Here is a 24,986-nt window from a genome sequence, read left to right on the forward strand (position 1 = left end):
CATCCACACTGCATGCCATCTCCATTACAGCCCCTCTATCTTCCATCCCCTGGTCTCTCCTGGGAACTGGTACAGCTGAGTGTGTAAAGTGGAAACAGCTATATGGACTTGGTACCGTTGACGTCCCACGAGCCGATGCTCCTGGGACCTGCTGTGCGGTGTTAGATAGGATGTCGGTTTGCCCATTCATCCTGATCCAACTAAACTAATCTCTGCTAGGGCTCTGTGCTTACTTCGTTGAATTTGAAATTAGCCATCAGTAAAACTGCATTAATGCCATGAGATACTTGCTCTATTTTGAAATGCATTGCTCTTTTGAATGCACTCTGTGTAAAAAACGTAATTTGGGTTGCCTGGCATGAGCAGTCATGGGGAGGCAGTTTCAAGGTTACAGAAAGGAGGAGTTTTAGATGTAAGTTTTGAATTAACATGTGTTCCCTGCTCTGAAAGACTGCTCAGTCGCCAGGCCTGTGCAGGATGATGCGTCAGGTGATTTATTTGAGTAGTGGCAACTAAAGGCTGTCATAAGCCTTGGACACTTACAAAGAAATATTTACAGGCATAGGTAGTAGTGAAGGCTGCTGCGTGTGGTGGATTATATGATCGCTTGTGTTCTCTTCAGCACCATAGTTCTGTAAGGTAATTTCTGTGCAAAGAGGTTTTTATGTAGTTTAGAACAGGCATTTAGGAGTTCTTATTAAGAGTGTCTGACTCAGCAGTTTAGTCTTTGTTAGGTGAAGTATTTAAGGATATATTTTGGCTCAGCAGCATCCACAGAATTTAAGTGGGCACTTAAAAAATAAGTGTTTTGAGAAGAGGAGAATGGTTGTGCTGGAAAGGAGCAGAGATCCAGGAGGTTTCATGCCTCTGCCAACGGTGCCCAGTACCTGGTGAGATTAAGAACAGGGTAAGCAGGTAGGGAAACTTCTCCAGATACTCTCCTTGTCTCTAACGATTTATAGCTCAAGGACTTTGAGAGACAGGGGTCATGCCTTTGTATTTAGAGACCTGGATGTTTTTTTTCCTCCCACAAATGTTTGATTGTTTTTCTTAATTGCTGTGACTTTTTATCTTCCACATACTCCTGCAGCGGGGAGTTACCCTGTGAAATGAGGCAGTATGGGAAGAAGAATCCCTGTTTGTTGTAGCTTTGCAACATGTCAGGTTCATTTGGGGATCTTGAATTCTTGTATTGGAAAAGACAAGATTAAAACTGTCCTTTCAAACTCACTCTCTCCGGACCACTTCTGAGCTCGCAGGTCTCAGTCATACTCCTCCTCAGATACCTTTTCTCCAGCTGGAGAAGTCCCAACCCATTTCTCTGTTCCTTGCAGGAAGCTGTACCACGTCTATGGATCCCTTTGAGCATGAATTGTGGTTCTGATGCCCTCAGCATGTTGCCGTGTAATAGGCAGGGTTAGCCGGGCCTTTCCCCCGTGCGGGCCAGTCCAGCTGCCTGGCCTAAGGCTGATGACTATTTCAATAGGAACCGTGCTCATTTTGTGCTTTCCTGCTTTGTGTTACATAGCTTGGCTGACCTTGACGAGTTCATAAAAACCGCCGATAAAGGGTTGAGCAAAAAGGTTGAAAAAGGCGATTACGATGGCTTGGTGGAGATTATGGGTCATCTCCTGGCTGTTAAAGAAAGGCACGGTGTCACTGATGCCATGTTTGAGCCATTGAAGCAAACCATTGAGCTGCTGAAAATATATGAGCAAGAGCTGCCGGAGGAAGTCTATAAGCAACTGGAGGTGGGTGAAAACTTGTGGTGGTCACGCCAGTTTGCCGAGTAGCAGACAGAGTGTGTGCAGGGATGTTTAAGACCCCGCTCCCTGTCATTAGAGGGCCTCAGTGGATAGTATTTTGCTATTGTGCCATGTGCCTTAATAGCTCTAAATTTTGGAGTTATATTGAGATTTTTCTTTTAAAGCAGAGATTAAGCCTTTTGTTATGTATGAAAAACATAGAATTGCCTGCTCCAACTCCCAGCGATTACTCTTGAAAAAAAAATTAATGCATTTTCAAATACATCTGTTAATTAGGTTGAATTATAATTATTTTAAAATAAGCCAGTTCTTGGCAACTGTGAAGATGGGAAGGATATAGCGCTGGCAGAGGAGTTGCCTTCTCATAGGAATTCAGTCTTCCACTGGGTCTGTAACGCCAAATCTGCTTGACCCAGAGGACATCCCTGGGAGCAGGTTATGAAAGTATTTTGGCACCTTTCCACATCTGGCTCTGATGAATCAGTTTTTGTTTAGGCATTCCTTCCGTTTCTGGAAAGGGGACCATGAGATGGAGGTTAGAAGAGGCTGCGAGGTGCCCAGCCAGCCCTGGGGAGCAGGAGACAAGCGCTGGCAACAGCTGAGATGTTACAGTGGCGAAGCTTGTGGCTACGTGCTGATGGATACCCCATGGTCGTGGGGCGCTGTGGGCAGAGGGGTCTGTGTAGGACACAAGGTTTAAAGCAGGACCTTTTGGGGAGATGTTCCTGCCTTATGCACCTGTGCAGCAAAGGCTCCAGTTCTCTTCTGCAGGCTTGGGTGGGCTGAGTAGGGTTTAGCAATCCCCTGGTTTTCTGCTAGTGCAACCGTGATCCCTGGGTGCTTGGGCCACCAAATCTGGAATAGTTAAGGGTCCTAAAGACACCTGGATTCCTACAGACTCTCTGAAAACCAGGAGAACTGCATTGCATGGATGCTCTGGCTTCTGCAACAGCTTCAGTCCTGCATAAAACATGGTGCTGCAGGAAATCCAGCTCTGCTAATTCCTCTGCCCAAAAGCTGCTTGTTTGGTGCCTGTTTGTGCAAGTACATTCAAACAACTGATTTATTTTTCTGATAGAAGAAATGAGGGATGTGGGGCAGCCATTCAGATGCAGGAGATAACAAACCAGATTTGTTCTTTCTGGCAAGTGACAGCAACACGTAGTTGAATGATTCATTCACTGCTGGATACTGGAAAACCAGACATAAGTTCCTCTAGGTACCGCTCCCTCCATGGCCACGGAGGTGGATGGGCTGGAGTCGGTAGTTTGTATGAGAAGGACAAGGAAGCATCTCCATATGTGCCCTGATGTGGTCATTGATAGGGATTTCTACTGAGACTGAAACATGAAGTGCCAGAAAGAGACCTCTCGGGAGGCACTGGCCCTGCTCTGGCTATCTCTGCTGCCCCCAGGTTATTTCCCTTCTTTCCATAGTGTTGCTGGGTTTCCATTTATCCCCTCAACTATGGGAACTGGGATGAAAAGAAACCCAAAGTCTTTCCTGTGGGCACATAACATGGGAAGTGGGCTGCCCGAGAGCAAAGCACTAGGACCTGAGGACAGCAGAGCCCTTGGCTGGTGTCAGTGTCTGGGCTGAGGATATGGCCAAGAAGCCTAGGGAGAAGAAATAAAATCCCTTTCTGAACAAAATCCCAGGTACAGAGGGGGGATTGTCAGCAGTGCTGCGCATTTGCAACTTGGATGCAGACCTGAGAAAGAAACCAATCTTATTTAGTACTAATCTTATATACACAGGCTGGAGGGATTTGCCCCTGAGAGCTCTCCAGAAGTCCTTCAGGTATAACACCTTCTGCTCTAAGTCCTGGCAGGAAATTTCCCAGCTATATTTTATAATTAGTTCTGGGAAGCCAGGCGATCTGACGAGCTTGCATCCACAGCCCATCCTCCTGCCTTCAGCCCTCCCAGCAGGCTCCACGTCCCGCTGGGCTTGGTGTTAGGATCAGTGTTCTCTCTCGAGCATTGGACCACTCTGGGAGCCCAGGAGCTGGTCTGGGACCCTTCTGAAGTTACTGAGCATGTTTTTACAATCAGAGCAGCCAGTTATAAGGTCTCGGTCTTCATTATTCTTCAAAATTGTGAATAACTCTTAAGTTTTATCCCAAATTGAGTGTTTAGCCTTTGCATCACAACAAAACTTCCTTACAGTTTTAGACCTGGAATCTTTTGCCTTTTCTGTCCTGTGATTATCCATAAACATATCAGCTGCATCTTATATTGGATATCAAACACTGCCTACCAGCATTTAAATTTTGCTTGCAGGAGCTGCCAGAAAAATGGAACAATATAAAGAAGCTGGCAATAGCTGTGAAACAGCATGTGGCTCCTCTGCAGGCAAATGAAATGACAGCTCTGCGCAAGAGCTGTGCAGCATTTGATGTTGAGCAGCACAGGTTCAGAGAGCGATTCCGGAAAGAAGCACCTTTCAGGTATGAGCAAATTGTAGACTCGGAGAAGCCCCGAGGGATAAAAAAGCGTTATGGGATCATCTCTGCATGTCCTGAGGGCATATGCTTGAGCCCTTGCATACATTTCCTACGTCCTCACAGTGTTGTATCTGTTATGGCTGGGGTTTTTGTCCCTGGGAACGCTGGCCAGTGTTAGCAAGAGATTGAATTTGGATGCTGAGTGCGCAATATCGCTTTGAAGTGGCGTCAGTAGCACCATGTGGCTGTACCATCAATGTGTACTTATAGACGCTTCATCTCTGCTTTGTCTCTTAGAGGCACTGTTTGTTTTATGTTTTCTTTAGAAGTTGTTATAATATCACTTATGAAGAATAAACATTTCTTTCTAGGTTTGACACTGAAAAGCCTTATCAACTGCTGGATGCAAAGCACATTGAGATTAAACAAATGGAGTCAGCCATGACCTCGATTTATGAATCAGCTGGTCTGTTTGAAGTCATGGTGCCAGATTATAAACAACTGAAGCAGTGCAGGAAGGAGCTGTGTCTTCTCAAAGAGCTCTGGGATATGATATCCCTTGTGAACGCTAGCCTTGATGACTGGCAGACTACCAAATGGGTGGATATTAATGTGGAAAACATGGATCTGGAGTGTAAAAAGTTTGCAAAAGAGATTCGGAATTTGGATAAGGAAATGAGGGCATGGGATGCTTTCACTGGGCTGGACAGCAAGGTGAAGAACATGCTGACAGCCCTGAAAGCTGTGGCAGAACTTCAAAATCCTGCCATTAGAGAAAGACACTGGAATCAACTGATGCAGGTGACGGGTGTGAGGTTTGCGATGGACTCGGACACCACACTGGCTGACCTCCTGAAGCTCAACCTGCATAATTTTGAGGATGAAGTTCGTGGCATTGTGGACAAAGCAGTGCGAGAGATGAGTATGGAGAAAGTCCTGAAGGAGCTAAAAATGACTTGGAGCACCATGGAGTTTCAGTATGAGCCTCACCCCCGGACGAGCATCCCATTGCTGAAGTCAGATGAGGAACTCATTGAAACTTTAGAAGACAACCAGGTGCAGCTGCAGAATTTAATGACATCCAAATATATTTCTTTCTTCTTGGAGGAAGTCTCTGCCTGGCAGAGGAAGCTGTCCACCGCGGACTCTGTCATTTCTCTCTGGTTCGAAGTGCAGCATACATGGTCTCATTTGGAGAGCATATTCATAGGCTCAGAAGACATACGGGCACAGCTTCCCGAGGTATGAAACCCAAAATCCTATTCTTCCTGTTTGGAAATTGTTGAAGAGCCTCCGTTACATGGAATAGGGTTATCTCTAATGCCACTTTCCCCCAAGCAAGGCTTTTTTCCTGCTGCCTTGCTTTTTTGGAGGCTCCCTTGGTAGTTTCCCTAGTGCTGCCCCAGGATGTTTTTGTGCTGTAGGTTGTGTGTGAGCCATGCTGAGAAGCTGATTTTCTTCCCTCCACTGCTGCACAGCAAATACAGAGTTCCTGGAGACGGAGTGGGAGGCTAATAGCTCCCTTCTGTGCTGCGGGCATGTGCCCTCTTTCCTTGGAGGGGAGAGGACCAGGATAATTCTCAGGCATTGCAAAACATCAAACTAGAGCCCGACCAGGCAGCTTTGGCAGCATTCCCTTCTCTGCCTTCAGTGCTGGTGCAGGGGGAGAGCAGCTGCTCTGCTACTCCTGCTTTGGGAAATGGAACACAGTTGTCACTGGTGACCTCCTCAGGAGTGTGAGTCCAGCTTCCAGTTTTATTCTAGATTCTCTTGATTATTGTCTTGGTTTAGCCCCAGTCAGCAACTAAACACCCCGCAGCCGCTCGCTCACTCCCCCCGCCCCGTGGGATGGGGGAGAGAATTGGAAGAGCAAAGGCAAGAAAACTTGTGTGTTGAGATACGAACAGTTTAATTATTAAAATAACAATAATAGTACTGATAATAATAATAATTATTATGATTATATTAATAATGATATAATAAAATGAAAATAACAAGAGAGATAAATGAAGCCTGGAGGGGGAAAAAAAAAAGGGAAAAAAACCCCACAAGCTATACAACCGCTCACCACCAGCCGACCGATGCTGCCCATCCCTGAGCCGTGATTGCTGCTTCCCCCGGCCAAGTCCCCCCAGTTAACCTACTGGGCATGACGTCATATGACATGGAATATCCCTTTGGCCAGTTTGAATCCACTCTCTTGGCTGTGCCCCCAGCAGAGCATGGGGAGCTGGAAAAGTCCTTGACTAGTGTAAGCGCTACTTAGCAACAACTAAACATCAGTGTGTTGTCAACATTGTTTTCATACTAAGTCCAAAGCACAGCACTGCACCAGCTGCAGTGAAGAAAATTAACTCTATCCTAGCTAAAACCATGACAATTATTAAGAAAATCTTCCAGGCTGGTTCCTTGCCCTGCTGGGCCACTCGCGGCCATGCTGAGGAACCTGCCCTTCACTCATGAGAGAACTGCAGTTGACTGCCGCTGCTGTCCCCCTCCGCATGCCGCGCCGCTGACAGCACTGCGGGGCACTGACAGCCCAGGCGGGTGTGCACAGCCCAGCGCCGCCCGGACGACAGCCACCCTGTCTCCATCCCTTCCCTCTGCTCTGCTTGGACTCTTCCTCCATCTGCTTTGGAGAGCTCTGGGCACACCTCGCTTGCTGGGCAGTATATACAGGTGCTAATAACCAGCACCCTGCAGGCTGCACCATGGGCCAGCAAGCTGTTAATATCCAGCAGCTATCTAATGGCACGTAGGAAATCACATCATGATTTAAATCTGCATCCTACTGGGCAGCTGTCTGCATCTCAGTACCCGTCTGGCAGGAGGCAAGAATCAGCAGCCTCTTCCCTTCCCTAGAAGAAAAGATGAAGCTTAAAGCCTCTGGAGGCTGGACGTCCTCAGGATGCATCCAGGGCTGGGGGAGGATGTGCCAGCAGGGCGTGCGGTGCCCATCTGAAGCTGGCTACATGGCTCGCGTGCAGGGAGGGCTCAACTCTCCAGCCAGAGCCTGGCTACCAGGACAGAGCACAGCTTAATGTGGAATTGTTACCAGGAAGGCTTGGAGCACTTTTATCCAGTGTCCTGGCTCACTCGGGAGGCCTGGCTTGGGAAGAAGGGAGGAGCAGAGGCATTTTGAACATAGCTTTATTTATTCTTCACTGTTAACTCCAGAAATTCAGGGTCCCCGCTAGGTGCAGAGCATAACTGTTAGCATGCTCCTCTGCTGCCAACAAGGGGTTTCCGTGGCCTTACTCAAGGCAAGGAAGGGCTGTTCTCTGCAAGTGGCATCTCACCCATACCAGGGGTGGGCACTGAGGCTCCTACACTGTAGCAAGAGGGGAAGAGTGGACTCAGACGGAGTCGGTAGCCTTTCCCCTATATGGGAGCATCTCCTGCTGCTGTGGCTGGGGAAACTTGGTATTTCATATGGGCAAGGGAGAGGAAGAGTTATGAGGAGACATTCAAAGGGGAATTAAATCCCATGAAAGTGGCTGGTCCTAGGCATTGGCTTCTGCATGGATTGCTTTATCCATGACCCCTGTGGGTACAGTGAGAAGGCAGCGAGTGCCCGACTGGAGGCATGTTTTGGGCACATGGCTGGAAGAGCCCTTCTGAAATGGTGGAGAGGCCCCTCTGCACTGGACAGGAGGCTCTTTGCAGAGAGTCTTTCCCCTCAACCCAAAGGCAGAACCCAGAGGATGGGATCTCTTAGCACAAAATTAGTGTTTTACCCTGAATGTGTTCCTTGTATTGTTTTTTAGGACTCCAAACGCTTTGAAGGGATTGATGTGGATTTTAAAGAACTGGCTTATGAAGCTCAGAAAACCCCAAATGTAGTTCAGGCCACCAATAAATCAGGTCTGTCCCAGCAGCTGGAGGATATTCAGAGTAGGTAAGTAGAACTTCAAAAATCCCAGGATTTTGCAGAGATGGGGATCAGTTCTAATAAGTTTATTTAACCTGTGCTCCAAGGATCTCTTCCTAGACTGTGCGTTCCTTGCATTCACAAGTCGCAGCATTTCTGACCTTTCCTGAGTCTTTTTATTTGTGATCCATCACCCTCAAGCCCCCAAAGTGAGTCTGGCTTTGTGTAAGTGCAAATTCTCACCCTGAATATTGATTTGCATACGTACAAAGCTAGGCGTTCAGCTGGTTTTAATAACACATGGCCTCAATGCCACCCTAAATACGACGTCTTAAGTATCTATTTAGCAGTCCAAACAGGCATATCTGCAGCAGAGCTGAGCCCATGTTATTTAATATATGAAATTATCTCTGTGTGTATACCCTTGACACATGGTGTAACTAGACTCTCTGCGAAAGGCCTTAGTGTCATGAGATGGAGACACTCCTCACTTAACGTATGAGCTCATCTACCTGGAACACACTTAAAAGTTAATGATAGTTGTCGTGTCAGTAATAACTCTCCATTTAAAAGAAAGATTTATTTTATTTTTTTAATCAGATAAGGCCAATGTTCCTCACAGAGGACTAGCTGCATGTTATTTATGAACTTGGTAAGCTCAGCAGCAGTTTAGCATGTAAACACTGAAAGATTCATTTCAGATCAGAGCAAACAAGTTTCTTTTCAGGCTTTGCAACCGCAAAAAGCTGAGTAGGTCTGAATCAGACTTTAAAATGTGGGTTATTAGAATAAAAGCAGTAATGGAAACTTTCATCCCAGTGTGAAATCACCTATGGCAGTTATGAGCTAGTCTAAAACAGTAGGTCAGGCTGCAAACCCTTTTAGCTTCTTCCACCTGTGTTTCTGCTTTTTTATGAGGCTTCTCTGACTCCTAGGCTGTTTGACCCCGGGAGTAGAGAGATGTCTGTAAGTCACTATGTGCTATGTTGATCTGCTTGGAAAAGGCTGTGGAGGACCAGCCTACGGGCTCAGCTCATGTCTGGCATTTCCCCATGGAAGGCGAAAATCTGCTTGATAACCCAAACTGTAGCGTGAAACATGAAAGGATATTCAGCCACCTGCCCTGGGCTCTGTTCATCTGCTTTGTCTCCCCAGGTTGTCCCTGTGTGAGAAGGCTTTGGCTGAGTATTTGGACATGAAGAGGTTGGCCTTTCCCAGATTTTACTTCATTTCTTCTGCAGATTTATTGGATATTCTTTCCAATGGCACCAACCCACAGCTGGTAAGCCTTGTACTGCATCACCTTTGCATTTTCCAGCTGTCAGTAATGTCATGGTGGAAGATGCTGTCTTGGGACTCTTCTGTAGCTTATCCTTTCTCGAGTTCTTTTTCTCCCACCCTCACTTGGATTAATAACCATTCTTTCACAGCTGGCCTTCATCTGTCATCTTTGAAAGGCAACATGTGCACTGTATGTTGTCTGATCTAACCCTGGTGATGCTTGCAGATGGTTCTGAAAGCGTTGCAGAGTAGAGCTATGTTTCTGACGCCATAAAAACAGTAGTTTGCTTCTGCTGGGATACAATGAGGTTAGAGAAAATCATCTTTCTTGAGGATGTCAGCCAAAACTTGTTGCTGACCTTGAATCCCTGACCTGGGATGCCACCAAAGAGCACCTGCTGTTTAAAGAGCCACAGACCGAGCATTCAGACGTGGAAGTGCTGACAACTGGTGGCTTGGAGACTTCCCTTTTTTTAGCTAGCAGGGGCATTTGCTAGTCAGCCACTCCTTCCTTCCCCCACACAAAGGCCTTTGAGATGTTCTGATTATAGGGGGAGAGAAGAACACAACCTGAAAGAGGTAAGAGAACTGGTGGTCAGACAGTGGCTATGGCCAAGGCAAGCTAGTAGATCTCTTGGGTTGCCATCCACCCCAGCGCAGCTCAGGGCCATGTTGGCTATCTGACCTCCTGCACTGGGCTTCTGCATCATCTGACTGAGGAAGCTTCTCCTCTCCAGGCTGGGTTTCTGGGGATGGTGCCTGAATGCCAGGTGTGCGGAAGTCACTCCAAATTCCTCCTGTTGACTTTGGTGGATTTCTGGATCACCCTGTGGAGGAACTTGTAGTAGAATCATAGAATCCTTAAGGTTGGAAAAGACCTCTCAGATCGTCAAGTCCAACCCCCAACCCCACACCCCCAGGCCTCCTAAACCATGTCCTGAAGTGCCACGTCTACACGTCTTTTAAATACCCCCAGGGACGGTGACTCCCCCACCTCTCTGGGCAGCCTGTGCCAGGGCCTGATCACTCTCTCAGTAAAGAAATAACCTTCCTGTTTTAGGAAACAGCTTCACTGTGTTCTCCCCGCCGTTCCCCAGAGGAGCACAGACACCTCCTGTCCCCCAGTGGGCAGAGTTTAGAGGATTCAGTCCTGCAGATGTTTTTCCATACAGACCAGAGCAGCATTAGGGGTGATTATTAGTGCTGCAGTAGTTGCTGTCAGGTAACCTCGGCCGCTTTGCCTGGCAATGCTGTGCTCTGGCTGGCCTCGTTTGGGGTGCATCATTTATCCTGAGGTTGGAATGTAAAACAAATAAAAACGTTCACAGCAAATGGAGACTGTCAGATAAGGAATGAATTCCTTATTCCATTTTTCAGTAGCGAGTAATCTCACCTTCTTTAAGCTTTTCATCATTTTCAGCATTCGTGTAAGCACGTGAATGGAGCAGGCTTGCACGCACGTTTGGAAAGGCTGGTTTTTGCCATTGACCTTTAACACCGCTTCTATCTGTTTGTGCTGGTGGGTGATTTCAGCCCGCAGAGTATCATAAGTACATAGGAGATTGATACTTAAACTGGAGAGAAAAGAAACACAGGAAGCAAAGAAAAGATATTGTGTTGAAATGTTCCATGGAGTAAGAAGTTGTTCCTGGCGTTTTCTGTTATTCAAAACTATTAGCGGTAAAATCGAAGTAAATGTCAAGTAGGATCATAGATGGATACACTCTCAGACTTCCCATTGTAGTTTCAAAGTCTGATAATTCGTAAAGGAGGATTAGGTACACAATGATATTATTCTCTTAAACTGGGTGCTGAACTTGTACAGCATTCGGGGGTATTCAGGGCTCCAGTGGCAGCATTGCCCCAAGTACTGGAGTCCATCCGAAGCCCCCCAGACTGGCCAGGGTCTGGGAACAGACAGAGGGGATTTGTGAGCAGAAACTTCTAAATGTAAGAAAAGGTTTCTATGGTTTACCTAAGATTTGAAAGGAGATATGCTTATTGGGGGAAGCTTCTGAGAGGTGCCTAGCACCTTCCAGGATTTGGCCTTGCTTGAACTTGCATGAGAAGACCTCTGAGCTACGTCCACCCGCAGGACAGCTTGTGAGGAGTGCTGCAATCCTTTGTGAGTCAGTGAGTAAGAATTAGACACGTCCACCCGTCTTTCTCTGAAAGCATTAGAGCGCCATGTATCATGGGCTGTTCTCATTTGTCATCCCACCCATGACAGTCCGTCCATCTCCCTGCCTCTGGCTGTGGTTGAGAGAGGCAGCTCCTGTCTGGGACAGCTTTGTGAGCTGATTCTGGCCATGAGAACCTCAGTCCTGGGAGAAGCCTGCCTTTGCTGGCAGTGGCACGTGACACACGACACACAGAGTGATTTCGTTTTGTGTTACACAGCGATCTAGAAGAAGAGTTGGTGACCTGCTCAGCAACCAGCAGGCAGGTGCCGATGTTGAGAGCCTGCAGCAGCGATGCTAGCATCTCCCTCTTGGCTTTTCTAACTCATCCGGGTGTGGACAGGATGGGACTGAATTATTCTTTTCCTGCTGGAAGAGTGCTTTTGGTCAAGATGAGGGTTTTGTAGAAGGTCTGGGTTGTTGAGCTGTTTATCATGGGTCTTGGGTAGAAACGAAGGTCTTTCTTTTCCATGGAGGAGAATTCAGGACTCTTCATTGGCACAAAACTGGTTTCTAGTAGAGAAAAAACCAGAAATATTCATAGTGAAGAAAACTCTGCAGTGTGCTGAGAATTAGATGAGGCGAAGCAATGGCTAGAGACCTCTCATGAAATCGGGGATGGGAGGTCATGCAATGTTTGAATGTTTTCTGTGCTTTTGCCCTGCATGAGATATTTCCCAAGGGGGAAATAAGATTTATTGAGGCATATCTGTTCTCTAAATAATGTGGAAATAGGTGGAAGTATTGGAAGAGACAGCAAGAGGCTTGTGTTGGCTGTATCCTGGCCACACATGAGAAGATGTGGTGCTCCCAAGATGTCCAAGGTCATGCTTTGTGAACATGATTGTGCCTATGACATGTATCCATGACAAGTGTCCATTCCACTTTTCCTGTCTCAGTCGCTTTATTTATACAATTCCTTTCACAGGTGCAACGTCATCTTTCCAAACTCTTTGACAACTTGGCCAAGATGAAGTTCCAGCTGGACTCTGAGGAAAAGGCAACCAAGATTGGCCTGGGAATGTACAGTAGAGAGGAGGAATATGTCAGCTTCAGTGAACCCTGTGACTGCAGCGGGCCGGTGAGAGGGAAGACCTTGTCTATCAAAACTGTCCAGCGGAGTCTGCTCTCCTGCCCCTTGTGTGGGCAGCTGTTGCCAGGACATAGAGCTTCACTGCTCTTGCTTTATGCGTGAGAAAGGCTGGAAGAGGTGGTGTGTAATTTAATTCCTCCTTATGCCACAGGTCTTGGCCCTGCTCTGGATAGGTCACTAAGGTGGGGCATAGGTGCTACTGTGCACAGTGAGAGAAAGGGCTGTGGCCTTTTTCTAACTAGGTTTTTCTATTTGATTTTTTCCAAGAAGTTTTGAAGGTTAGTCTCACAGCTTGTTGAAAATAGACCAAGCTATTCCATAGTACCTCTGCATGCCTATCTTTTGAAAGAGAAGGCTTTTTGCCCTGTTTTTCAAATGTTCCTTCCTTCATAGGATGAGTTAAAGCACAAAATTTAAGAAACAAAGTACTGCTCATCTTATCTTTCCCTGTAGTTGCGCCTTTCTCCATGGACTATTATAGGAAGTATGTAATACCAAGCTACTGAGCAACCCAGTGATGGAGCTTGCTGCATTTAAACTATCTTCTCAGTGAGGGCTTTGCCTGTGAAATATTAAGTTCAGCAGGAATTGTGTTCCCAAGTTTGGCAGCAGCTTTCTCCTGCTGCTGGCAGATTGTGCCCAAGTCCCATGAGTGATTCTGTCATGGCCTGGAGGTGGAATGCGCTGAACTAAATTACTCGTCGGTGGAGTTCATTCTGGTTTCTCCTGTAGCTGGAGATCAAGAAAAATCTGCCTTGCATTCTTGGTGTCTGGAAATAGATGCTAATCCTGCAGTACCAGAATTGGCTAAATCCACCCAGTCTGAAGGAGACTGAGGCTTGTTTAACTCGAGAGTTGAGATGCTTGTCCCACTCCCTACCTTCATTAATTACCAAAGGCGCTTAAGAAGAGCAAATGTGTTACTGTGATTTCATCTCTTCTCCAGGTTGAGGTCTGGCTGAATCACGTCCTAGACAGCATGAGGGCTACTGTGAGAGATGAGATGACAGAAGCTGTCATGGCTTACGAGGAGAAGCCGAGGGAACAGTGGCTCTTTGACTACCCTGCCCAGGTATCTGCCACTGCTCCTCAACTCCACTCAGGCTGGTGCATGGGAAGGGTGGCACTTGGCTCCCCCTTCAGTCCTGCCCTTCCCTTTGTCTAGTAATGGCCCCTACCTATGGATGGGGATATTTCTGGCCTCCACTGCGCTGTCTGGGAGGGAGGGAGGGAGGGAGGAAGGATGGGGTTCCCAGGCTGAGCTCCATGCTCTGATTGGGGCTTCAGGGAGGATATGCTCTTGGCTGGGTTACAGAGCTCCGGGGTTTGGGCAGTGCCTGCTGCATCGTGCAGGTCACAGGAAGTCTTATACACCCAGAGGAGCAAGAGGTGCAGCAGAAAAACAGAGTGGTGATGCTTAATGAGAGAAAAGAGCCCCTCAGATGCACCTCTGACAGCCTCATGGTCTCCAGCTCTTCCTCCTCTGCTATGTCAGGCATGTGAAAGGTGCTGATTTACTAATAAGTAGCTGCTAAATGTGTCTGCCACTGATATGATGTTTTAAATGAATGTCACAGGGCAGATTCCTGTTGTCCTGTCTGCTGTGACTACTGTACAAAAAATACTTAAATTCATGTCGTGGGTACTTCATCCTTGATCTGTCTGTGGGTCAGACACTCTTGAACGTAAGGAAGCTCCGGTGTTTTCCCTGATACTGAGCCAGCCCTTTTCCCTAGGTGGCTCTTTCCTGCACCCAGATCTGGTGGACAACTGAGGTTGGGATTGCCTTTGCCAGGGTGGAGGAAGGCTACGAGAATGCGATGAAGGAATATCACAAGAAGCAAGTGACCCAGCTGAACACCCTTGTTACCATGCTGATTGGGCAGCTCTCCAAGGGTGACAGGCAGAAAATCATGACCATATGCACCATTGATGTACACGCTCGGGATGTGGTGGCGAAGATGATAGCGCAGAAGGTTTGTGTTTGCAGCTCAGCATGGTCCTGTGTTGGGCATTGGAGTGATACAGGAGTGATAGAAAAACCACAGGCCATTCAGATCACTGCCTGTCTCAGTGGGAGATATGTGACTAAATTTACTTCTACAATGTTTGCAGTGAGGAGGCAGAAAGCCGTTGTAAGCCTGCAGTGCTGTTCTGTGTTATGGCCATGCAACACCAACGGCCTTGTTGTACTTGCCACGTTCCCACCAGGAGAGAGAGTGAGGCCCTGTGTCCTGTTGCCAAGGCACCTGTTGGTGGATGATGGCGCTGTGTTGGGAGGCTGCTGGATGCAGTCTCGGTTATGTCGTTAGAGAAAGTAAGAAAAAGCATTCAGGCTTTTCTTTCTGAAGCCTCCTTGGTCTGGTTGTGGGGCCACAGGGACTCCTTTGGGACTCTCTTGTCTTGCACACCTTTCCCACACCACTCCCCTGTCCTCGACACTGTGCGAGGTTTCCAGCCCTGCAGGTGGGTAGGAAGGTGCCCTGAGTGTGCTGGGTTGTGCCTTTACCCTCATCCGTGTCCTCTCGGAGGCAGCCAGGCTGCTCACAGGGTTTCTGACTTCCAGGTGCAGCTGGGCTTGGTGGTGCCTTGGCCCAGTTTGTGGTGAAGCAGTTCATTTGCTGGGCCCGCTGGTTGCACAGAGAGCGCTGTCCTTGGCTGTCCTTGTTCCCCTGTCCCCAGCCCGGTTCCCTGGTGCTGTCTGTGGCCCCTTCCCTGCTAGACAGCCTCTGCTCCTTCTCTCACTCTGTTGGCATTATAAGAGTCTTTTCACAGCCTGCTGCTTCTTAAATCTCCTCTTCAGGAGTGTTTTTGTGCTCCTCTTTCTCTTGGATATTCATTTTTTCCTATCCCATCAGTGTGGTTACTAACTTTGCTTCTACCCTCAGTTGATGGGAGACAGGGAGGTGATGTTTCTCACCACACCTGCCTTCACAGTAAGGATCAGGTCCCCGATGAAAAGCTCATTGCAGTCACCATTTTGGCATCTGAGCTGTGTGTGCCTGGCAGCCCTGGCCTCCCCGTGACGGTGCTTGTGGGTGCGTTGCAGGTGGACAATGCCCAGGCGTTCACTTGGCTGTCGCAGCTCCGGCACAGATGGTCGGATGAGGAGCGGCACTGCTTTGCCAACATCTGTGATGCCCAGTTCCTGTACTCTTATGAATACCTTGGCAACACCCCTCGTCTGGTGATCACTCCACTGACCGACAGGTAAGTCCCTGGGAAACACCATCATAGGTAGGCTCTGCCACGCAGTTAAAGAAAGAGCTGCTGATTTAGTTTGGACACAGGCATTCCTCATGTTCTTCCTCCATGTCCCAGCAATCTGGTGGCAGAGCTCTAACTCTCACCTGGTCTGTGATTTGATGGTGCTACCCTCCGGGATATCTCTGCCTCAGATCCCGGGATGGGATTCAGCTCACAGATTAAGATGCTCAGTTGTGGGTGTCTGCCTGTGCACAGGATGCCCATGCCCCATAGAACTGGTGAGTCTAGAAAGCTTTCATCCCATCTTGAAGTAGACATCTACCACTTGATTCAGTTGCCTCAATGCGGACACCTAGGGTGACTTGAGATGCTCTGCGTTGTCCCACCTGGCTTCCAGCTGCCAATATAGAAGTGTGCAAATCTCCTGCGGACCTCTTGTCGTATCTTTCCACCCTATGTGACATTTCAGTAGCCAGGAGCATCTCAGGTGGCTCTAGTCACCCGTTAGTCAGCTGAACCAAGTGTCCATGTATTATCAGGTTTTGTTGTCCATATTGACTACAGCTCCGTGGGTTATACAGGGAGTATGGACACCCACATGTGGGCACCTCCCTGGTGTCCATCATGGGCATGATGGAGAAGCTTTGGGGCTTGCTGAGGCATTGAGTGGGATCATTCATATGCCATCTGAGCAGGTTTCTGTCAGTGATGGGGAATGGGATCCTTTGGGATGAAGAGCACTGGGAAACAAGAGGAAGGTCTTTCAGAAAAGCTGGCTTCTTCTCATACTATCTGGGACATGCCCAATGTCAGTGAGGGGTGTGAGGATCCAAAGAAAGCACAACCCGGATGTGAAGAGGCTGGGCAGACCCTGGTGGAGGATGAGTATCTCTTGGAGAAAACACAGTTGCGCAGAGGTGGTAATCAATGCCCAAGAGGACTTTTGGCTTAGACATGTCCCCTGCTCCTGTACAGCTTTTCAGAAGAAAGGCTCTCCTGAGTGCGCTGCCCTAGTGCCATTTCTCTGCAGCCCAACAGTGACCTGTTGGACCAAGTCTCAGTCTCTTTCTTTTTTTCCTTCATCCTTCACTGTGAAAGATGTTACATCACCTTGACCCAGTCACTGCACCTGACCATGAGCGGAGCACCTGCGGGCCCTGCAGGCACGGGCAAGACAGAGACTACGAAAGATCTGGGGCGAGCCCTGGGCATCATGGTGTATGTGTTTAACTGCTCCGAGCAGATGGACTACAAGGTACTGCTCCCACCTCGGCCGCCACATCGGGCTGGGGATGCTCAAGGCCCAATGAAACCTGAAGGATGAGAGTAATCCAGCTGAGATTGCTTTGATCCATCACCTGTCCTCAAATCCCTGCTATGTCCCTTTCTGCTGGACACCTTTTTTGCCTCCTCCTTTTTCTTCTCTAAGACTTGCCCAAGGTTCGTCAGGAGGCAGAGACCTGAAATGTGCTCTCTGTCTCGTTACGCCTTTCCCTTCCCCTCCGCAGTTAGATTCCATGTGAAATGCTTCAAAAATTTTGGCCTGTTCAGTTGAGACTGAGGCTCTGCTGATACTTCGACCTTGGTCGTTTCTTCTTGGTGAGCTTGCAGGCTGACAGGCCCTGGCATGGGAAGGGACCTGTCCTGGTTTTCTCAGGATCCTCTCCCAGAATAAGGCCAAAATGTGCTGAACCTTCAGCCGCTGCAGAATGCGGACTCGTTAGGCTGAGTCTTGCTCTTCACTGGTCTAGCATGGTACAGCGCTTTTGGTGGCCTCAGATCATATTTTATTCAGCTTATGGGCTCTCCCAGGAAGTGGGGCCATCAGTAATTCAGCACAGGTGACCTTTAAATAAAACTAGTGCACAGATATATTGAGAAAGCGCAATTAGCAAACCAAGTGGCAAACTGTGCAGAGCTATAAATATTATAATTGAGTTATGCCTGCTGTTTCCATGCACTTTTCTAAATACCCACAATAGACTGTAAATTGCTATAAATAAACGGGCTGGGAAATAAAGTTCATTTTTTGCTGGAGTTGATTCCATTTGTGATTTCACTCTTGTAATTTTTTTTTTTCCAGTCTTGTGGGAATATTTACAAAGGCCTTTCCCAGACAGGAGCCTGGGGCTGTTTTGATGAATTTAACAGGATCTCAGTTGAGGTCCTTTCTGTCGTTGCTGTACAGGTAAGCGGAGAAATGCTTGTAAATAAACACAAACAAGGCAGAGCCATGCTGCAGCCTTTGGAGTGGGGGTAAATATGGAGAGTGAACGTTGCCAGTTATAGTTCCACGTGTAGGCAGGTGAGGGATTATATCCCAAGATTAATCACATGAATATCACAGCACTGACAAAATGTAGCAGTGATGTGCTGCAAATGTTTTTGTCACTTCTTTTCTTCCCCCAGTTACAGTATTTGTATTGAGGCAATTATTTACAGCATCTTTCCCCAGAGCAGTGTACACTGTGGCTCTGTAGATGTTCCTCCTGAGGAAGACACTCGTATAATTAATATGCTGCAAGATAATTGCAGCGTATCATTTTAGGGAGGAGAGCTGCCTTGAGTTATGGCTACCCAGCCTGCCATGTAGGGAATAATTTTCATGGAGGGGAAGGGTGGTGTCTGGGGCAGACCCAAGTGTCAGCTGAGTGCAGGTTTTAGGACCCCAGTGTCTGACTGAGGTGCTGAATTCTTCCTAGACCCCTCTTGGGCTTGGTATTGCAGAAAGAAAGATCTAGACCCCAGAAGTTTCTACACTTCTGTAAATGTTTCGGTCAAAGACGATCTGAGCCCCTCCATGAACTCCTCGCTCTCCTCATCTCTCGCTCACTCATAACTGGTACCTTACATGATATCCCAAAGAAGGCCCAGGCAGATACAGGAGTTTATGTATTGTTCCCTCTCAATTTCTCTTCCATCAAGTTCTAGTTCAAAGTTGTCATTGAAGAAAGTCTTTGAGGATCTTAAAATAAAAAGGGAAGTTGAACAAAAGAAGCCCAGATATGACTCAACTGCTAATGATTCCCTCGCTTCTGGCTGGAGCGCGGCATCTGAAGAAAGCAGCATGGCTGTCGTTCCATCACTGTGTCTCCTGGCTGCTGTTAGGAGTGTAACCATGGCGATGTTTAATTGGCTGTCTTAGTCATGCAGCTAATGTCGATATGGTTCCTTACAGAGAAAAATTCAATTAATTGCTTAACTTTAAGATGGCAAACAGCAGTAGGGTTAGAGTAGAGAGAATAGTGAGATTTCTCCCTTGCTGAAGTGCTGTTTGCAAGAAGGTGATCTAGCTTTAATAAGCTTGCTCTCTTTGGAAGGTGAGGAATGAGAAGAACAAAGCTGCAATCAGGGAAATATAAAAGACAATACAATATTAGTGAGGGAAGGTGTCAGGGGAGGTCTTTTGGCTTCTGCCGTGTGGTTTTGATTTTAAATTAAGTATCTGATGTCCTAAAATCTTTAAAAGCAATACCAAGTGATCAGTTTGCAATTGAGCTGAGGCCAAGTTTACTGGGAAATAATGCTCCTCTTCTGAGCCTAGCCAAGGAACAGAGCAGGGGCAGGAGGTTTTTGGGCTGTCATGAAGAGCAGTGGAGTGTGGGGAGAGGTGAAGATGGGTGGAGGGAATCAGGGGCCGGTATTGTGTCAGACTCTTGGGACCGCATTTGGGCGTTGGCTCTGTTGTGGGTGCCTGGGCAGCCCTGCGTCTCATTCAGGCGCCTGGCCCCCTGCTAGGTGGAGAAGTTGAAAGAGGTGAATTAGCCTTTGGTAGTGTTTTTGCTGTGGGATGTGCTGAGAAGTGTCCCACAGGTGATGCTAAAAGCCAAGGTGAGATGCAGGCAGCTTTGGAGGCGTTTCCTTCTCCTGAGCTGCTCTTCCTCACCTGTGTCCCTCATTGTCTTACTTTTTTTTTTACTTACTTTTTTGCACAATGGTGCAAATTCTTGCAACTCCTTCACAGTTTGACTGCTGGTCTCTTCAGCTCTCTTTTCTGCTTTGTCAGAGTTTGGCTGTCATAGGAGATTGACGTTGCCACATAGATTTACTCCAAACAGTGTATAAAGCTTTATATGGTCGGTAAAATACCAAAACAGAAGAGTGATAAGCCCCAGCCATCATGGGGCCAAGTGGAAGGAAGGCAGCACTGTCGCCTGGTGTGCTGAGCATAACTGAATGCCAATACTATGACACTGTCCTGTCCCTAGGTGAAGAGTTTGCAGGATGCAATACGGGAGAAGAAGAAATCTTTCAATTTTCTTGGAGAAGAGATTAACTTAGTTCCCTCAGTAGGCATTTTCATCACCATGAACCCTGGTTATGCAGGGCGAACCGAGCTACCTGAGAATTTAAAAGCTCTCTTCAGGTGAGTCCCGGTCACGGTTTGTGACCTGTATTATAAGACTGGCAGAAATTGTCTTTTGGAACATCCAGCTTGACTTCATTTCCTTGGGGAATCCACTTGCGCTGGGGATTCACAGATAGTTTCAGCCTTGTGCAACAGACCCAACCCTGGGTCTGGGTTTGCACAGGCAGGGCAAAGGAGCTCTGGCCCTTGCGATGCAGAAGGCAGTGTGTGATCTGGCTCACTGGAGACGACCTGGAAGATAAAGCTGCAAATCCACTGCCCCTAAGACCTGTAGTCAGGAAATACTTGTTCTGCAATCTTTTCTTGCCTGTCTTTTTAGGCCATGTGCGATGGTTGTGCCAGACTTTGAGCTGATCTGTGAAATTATGTTGGTGGCCGAGGGATTCATTGAGGCCCGGGCGTTAGCCAGGAAGTTCATTACTCTGTACCAACTCTGCAAAGAGCTCCTGTCCAAGCAGGTGAGCCCAATACTGTGGTTGGATGGTACAATGAAGCCCTCTGGTCTCCAAAATCAGCAGGAACATGGCACTCTGCCACTCACCTCCACGGCTGAAGCTTCAAAGCTTTTATTTAATGACCGCATTTGCACTAGCTGCCAGGAGAAGAAAAGGTTTGTGATTATCAGAGCAATGAAATTTTTGAACTGCTTTGCTGGAGAATCTGCAGGGTCCAAAGCATTTGACCAGGTGCATTAATGAGAGAGGTTTTTCAATGGGCTCAAACGATACCATGTTTGGGGAATTATTCAGTGACCCTTTGCTTTCCAGTCTCTTAGTTCCTATTGATTCCCCTGCCTGCAATGGGTTTATGATGTCTGTCCCTCTCTGAGCTCAGCCTAACAGTTCCTTGTTGTGTCAGGTATTGACCAAGTAGGGTCAATTCCAGTGTAAAGCTCTAATTACTCAGATTTTTCCTTGTCGTCATTTGCATAGATCAAAGCTGGGTCCAGAGAAGAGTTGAATCAGGACTCCAGAGGGAAAACCTTATCTTGGCTGTGCCAGCATGAGGCTGGGTGGGAGATGCCTTGTCACAGAAACTTTGTGCTGTGTCTTAGAGGTCTTGCTGGAAGCCGTGGCCCCTCACATAAATCAGCCAGCTGCCGAGCTGCGCTCTGGAGGCTCTTAACAGAGCAGAAATATAAAGGGTTGCTTGTTGGCTTAAGAGTTCCTCTTTGTGGTTCTTTTTTAACAATGTCCTTATTGGCCCCTGCTTGGTGCACTGCCTCTGGGACCAAATGTGCCTGGTAATCTTGTGATGGGCAGGACGGAGAAACCTGGGTATTTGGAGCCTTATAATGGACTAGCAAATCTTTCACCTTGGTAGCTCCTGCAGATCCAGGGCTCTGGCTGGCCTTGCTTTAGCTGCTTTATGATTTAGGTGAAACAAATTGCTTAGGTCTCCAGAGTGCAAGTCTTTCTGCTGCCTTAGTGCCAACTCTGAGCCTGCGTGATGGTATGAACAGCTGAATTGAACTGACTCTTTAATACTGTCCCTGACAGGAATCTCACCTGCTGAAATGGAAATCAGGTAACTCGGGCTGGTGGAAGTCTCTGGCCACAATGAAAATATCAGATTTAGCTGTATTTCCACTGCTGGCTTCTCTGGCAGTTTGGAGCTGCTTGTCCTTACCCCTGCATGGTGCTGTACTGTCTGAGCACAAACTCATCCCTCCTTTCTGCTTTTTTTTCCCTCCCCACGTAGGATCACTACGACTGGGGCTTGCGTGCAATCAAGTCGGTGCTAGTTGTCGCCGGCTCCCTCAAACGAGATGACCCGGAGCGACCCGAAGACCAGATTCTGATGCGCTCACTTCGTGACTTTAACATCCCCAAGATTGTGACCGATGATGTGCCGGTGTTTATGGGGCTGATCGGGGATCTTTTCCCTGCGCTGGATGTGCCTCGGAAGCGAGACCTGAATTTTGAGTCGTTTGTGAGGCAGGCTGTGCTGGACCTCCGGTTGCAGGCTGAGGACAACTTTGTGCTCAAAGTAAGACCAAGTAATCTTCTGCTGTACCTACACCACTATTAAATCATTTGGGTCTTCTCAATCACCTTTGCTTCTACAAAAGAGGGCTCTGCAGAATATTCCCCTTGCAGGCAGACCGTGATGGAGGACAGAGTCAGCTAGGCTGAGTCTGATGCAGTTGCACCTGCGCCTAAAGCCAGCACGGGCTTTGTCCCTGAGTTTACAAGGGGACTAACTCTTGTAGGCTCATGAAAGCACGGCCCCTGGAGAGCAGAGCCTCATCGGCTGATAGCAGATGTAAATAGCACTGGAGGTTTGTCTGCAGGCTGAGGATTTCACCCACTGTGATTAGAGGGGCTAGACCAAACTTGGTATCAAATCCGTTTGTGTCTCTGGATCACGTCTTTCTAAAGAGGCCAAATGGGAGCTATTTTGTAGACCTGAATTTCAGTTTGGCATCTTTGTCTAAAATTTGGGAGTGTTTTTTCTCAGGTGGTGCAGCTGGAGGAGCTGCTGACAGTCCGGCACTCTGTCTTCGTGGTGGGTAACGCAGGCACTGGCAAGTCTCAGGTGATGAGATCCCTGAACAAGACTTACCAGATAATGAAGCGACGTCCTGTCTGGACAGACCTCAACCCCAAGGCAGTCACCAATGATGAGCTTTTTGGCATCATTAACCCAGCAACAAGAGAATGGAAAGATGGTAAATGTCTTTTCATACCTGAATCTGTAGATAAAGAAGGATATTTTTAATGAACTTCCTGAGCAGCAGCAGGATGACTGGTTCTTTGTATGGAGGTCTGAAAGCCCAGGCGCTTGTCTGCTGCTTCACAGCCATGTGAGAGTTTGTTGATGAAAAGATACCTAGGATGTTTTAACTTTTTGATCTTCAAATGGGAAATATAGGATAAACCTGCTTTATCCTAGTGCCAGAATAATTATCATGTCCATTAATACCAACATTTACCAGTTCCTAAATGGGGCAGGCAGTTTTTTGGGGTTGGGTGGATTGGTGATGGAAGAGAGTTCCCACCTACCCTATGATGTGCACTGGGCCCCCCCCAAATGTACCATCCCAAGGTTTCCATAGCTGATAGCACACAGGCAGCAGCCTTAAATGGTGGTTTTCCACTTTATGTTGCTGCCCGCCCTCTGTAATACACCAGCATTTGCCAGTCTGTTGATCCTGATTGCTCCTGAGGAAAAGATGTGCATTTAGAACTTGCTGAAATATTACAGAAATCTGGAGTGAAAATGTTTGGTTGTGACTGATATGTAAAGGCAGCTTTGATTTACGCATGTTGCTGGTTTGGGAGGTGTGGGGGAGGTAAGGGAAGACATTGCCATAAATCATCCTTGGCCAGAAGTCTGCCAGGAGACGAGCTGCCACCCACCTCCCCTGGCCCCCACCACGGACCTCTCCTGAACCCCTGCTTTGTTCCAGTGCCAGGGTTAATTTGTTTTTAATTGTAATTAGGGACCCTAAATCAAAGTGCCAGAGGGGTGTGCAGGATACAGCCTGACCTCTGTAGACTGGCTGCAGCAGTGACCACAGATCGAGGGCTGCGGGTGGCACTGGACAGCAGGAGGGACCTTTTCCAGGTGGCTGTCCCATGGTTTCTAGCCTGTAACGTTTCAGGGGAGCTTACAGGACTCCTCCCTGAGGTTCGAAGGCAGATGTTTTCTGCATTAACCATTCCTGAAAATTTTGTTTCTTGTTGTCACAGCTGAACAAGAGATGATGTGTTCCTTTACGGACCAGCCCCTTCTTTTTCTCTTCCCGTTTTCATCCTGTCACTCCTTTCATTATCAGGAGTTGAACAGGTGATCCTTGTTAGGCGGTAAAAGGTTCCAAAATGAATCCTAAAAGTGCTTTTTGTAGAACCAAACTCTTCTTTCAAATCCCAAGACCGCGCTGTGCACAAGGTGCACAAGGTTAGGAGAGAGGCCCTTTTCTCTCCTCTGCTGTCGTGATGTATCTGAGGGAAGCACTGATGCTCTGAGACAGCTGAGACAACAGCTCTTTCTGATACTAAGGACATTGGAGCGGTTTCCAAGGCATGTGTCCAGCGTGTGAGGAACCGAGTCAGCAGAGCCAGTGAAATGCTATTTTTCTGACCCAATCTCAGAATTGAATACCTGTTTCAGGTGAGCTGTGCTGCATTTGCTGTGCACAGGCTTTGTCTTCGGTCATACAATGCCACCAGCTGTTCCTGACCTGGATCACGGAGAAATAGCTTGTTCTGGAGGAAAAAAAAAAGGGTGCTTGTCACAATTCACCAGAAGAGAGGCTTTTTTTTAATGTTTGCCTGATGTTTTTTCATGAAGACCTGTCTCTCCCTAGGTATTTTCACGTGTAGAGGAGAGCGATAGTTTTGTGGAGTTTCCATTTGCTCTGCAGCACTGCTGCTCTATTCCCAGCCTTTTTGCTCTTCTTAACATTCATTATTTACTTCCCCCGAGACACTGTATCCTCTCTGTCTCCTTGATTTTACTGACATTTTGTTCTGTCATTCAATGTCATTCTGTGCTTGTTCTCCTCTCAATCTCACTAAAGCCATGACCCAGCGTTTAATGCATCTTGATTTCTCTGATATACTTTGAGCCTCAAAAAACATTTGTAAGAATTTCCAAGGCATATTCGGATGGTTTTCTCTGCATGGTGTAATTCATGCCTTCTTTTGCTTCTGAGTATCTGCCCTTCACTTTTCTTATCCCTTGTGATTCTCAGTGGGAATGAAGTCGTGTGTAGGTCTGCAGTCATTTTCAGTGGTGGTAACTGGTAATGGTTTTTTTTTCTTCAAA

General features: G+C 47.5%; 1 protein-coding gene across 1 annotated transcript in view; it reads left to right on the top strand.

The window, feature by feature from the left end:
• The window catches only part of DNAH9 (dynein axonemal heavy chain 9), a 55,200-nt gene that overhangs the window by 29,759 nt on the left and 455 nt on the right, over nt 1-24,986 (top strand). The window contains exons 18-32 of the mRNA XM_075111673.1: nt 1,529-1,751; nt 4,049-4,215; nt 4,584-5,454; nt 7,980-8,110; nt 9,239-9,365; nt 12,473-12,625; nt 13,584-13,709; nt 14,374-14,613; nt 15,687-15,847; nt 16,943-17,099; nt 17,928-18,032; nt 20,053-20,210; nt 20,533-20,671; nt 21,915-22,202; nt 22,674-22,884. Coding sequence (XP_074967774.1) covers nt 1,529-1,751; nt 4,049-4,215; nt 4,584-5,454; nt 7,980-8,110; nt 9,239-9,365; nt 12,473-12,625; nt 13,584-13,709; nt 14,374-14,613; nt 15,687-15,847; nt 16,943-17,099; nt 17,928-18,032; nt 20,053-20,210; nt 20,533-20,671; nt 21,915-22,202; nt 22,674-22,884 — 3,257 coding nt within the window. The remainder of the gene's footprint in view (nt 1-1,528; nt 1,752-4,048; nt 4,216-4,583; nt 5,455-7,979; nt 8,111-9,238; nt 9,366-12,472; nt 12,626-13,583; nt 13,710-14,373; nt 14,614-15,686; nt 15,848-16,942; nt 17,100-17,927; nt 18,033-20,052; nt 20,211-20,532; nt 20,672-21,914; nt 22,203-22,673; nt 22,885-24,986) is intronic.

The sequence above is a fragment of the Phalacrocorax aristotelis genome, chromosome 16, assembly GCF_949628215.1.
Source record: "Phalacrocorax aristotelis chromosome 16, bGulAri2.1, whole genome shotgun sequence".
Taxonomy (NCBI): domain Eukaryota; kingdom Metazoa; phylum Chordata; class Aves; order Suliformes; family Phalacrocoracidae; genus Phalacrocorax; species Phalacrocorax aristotelis.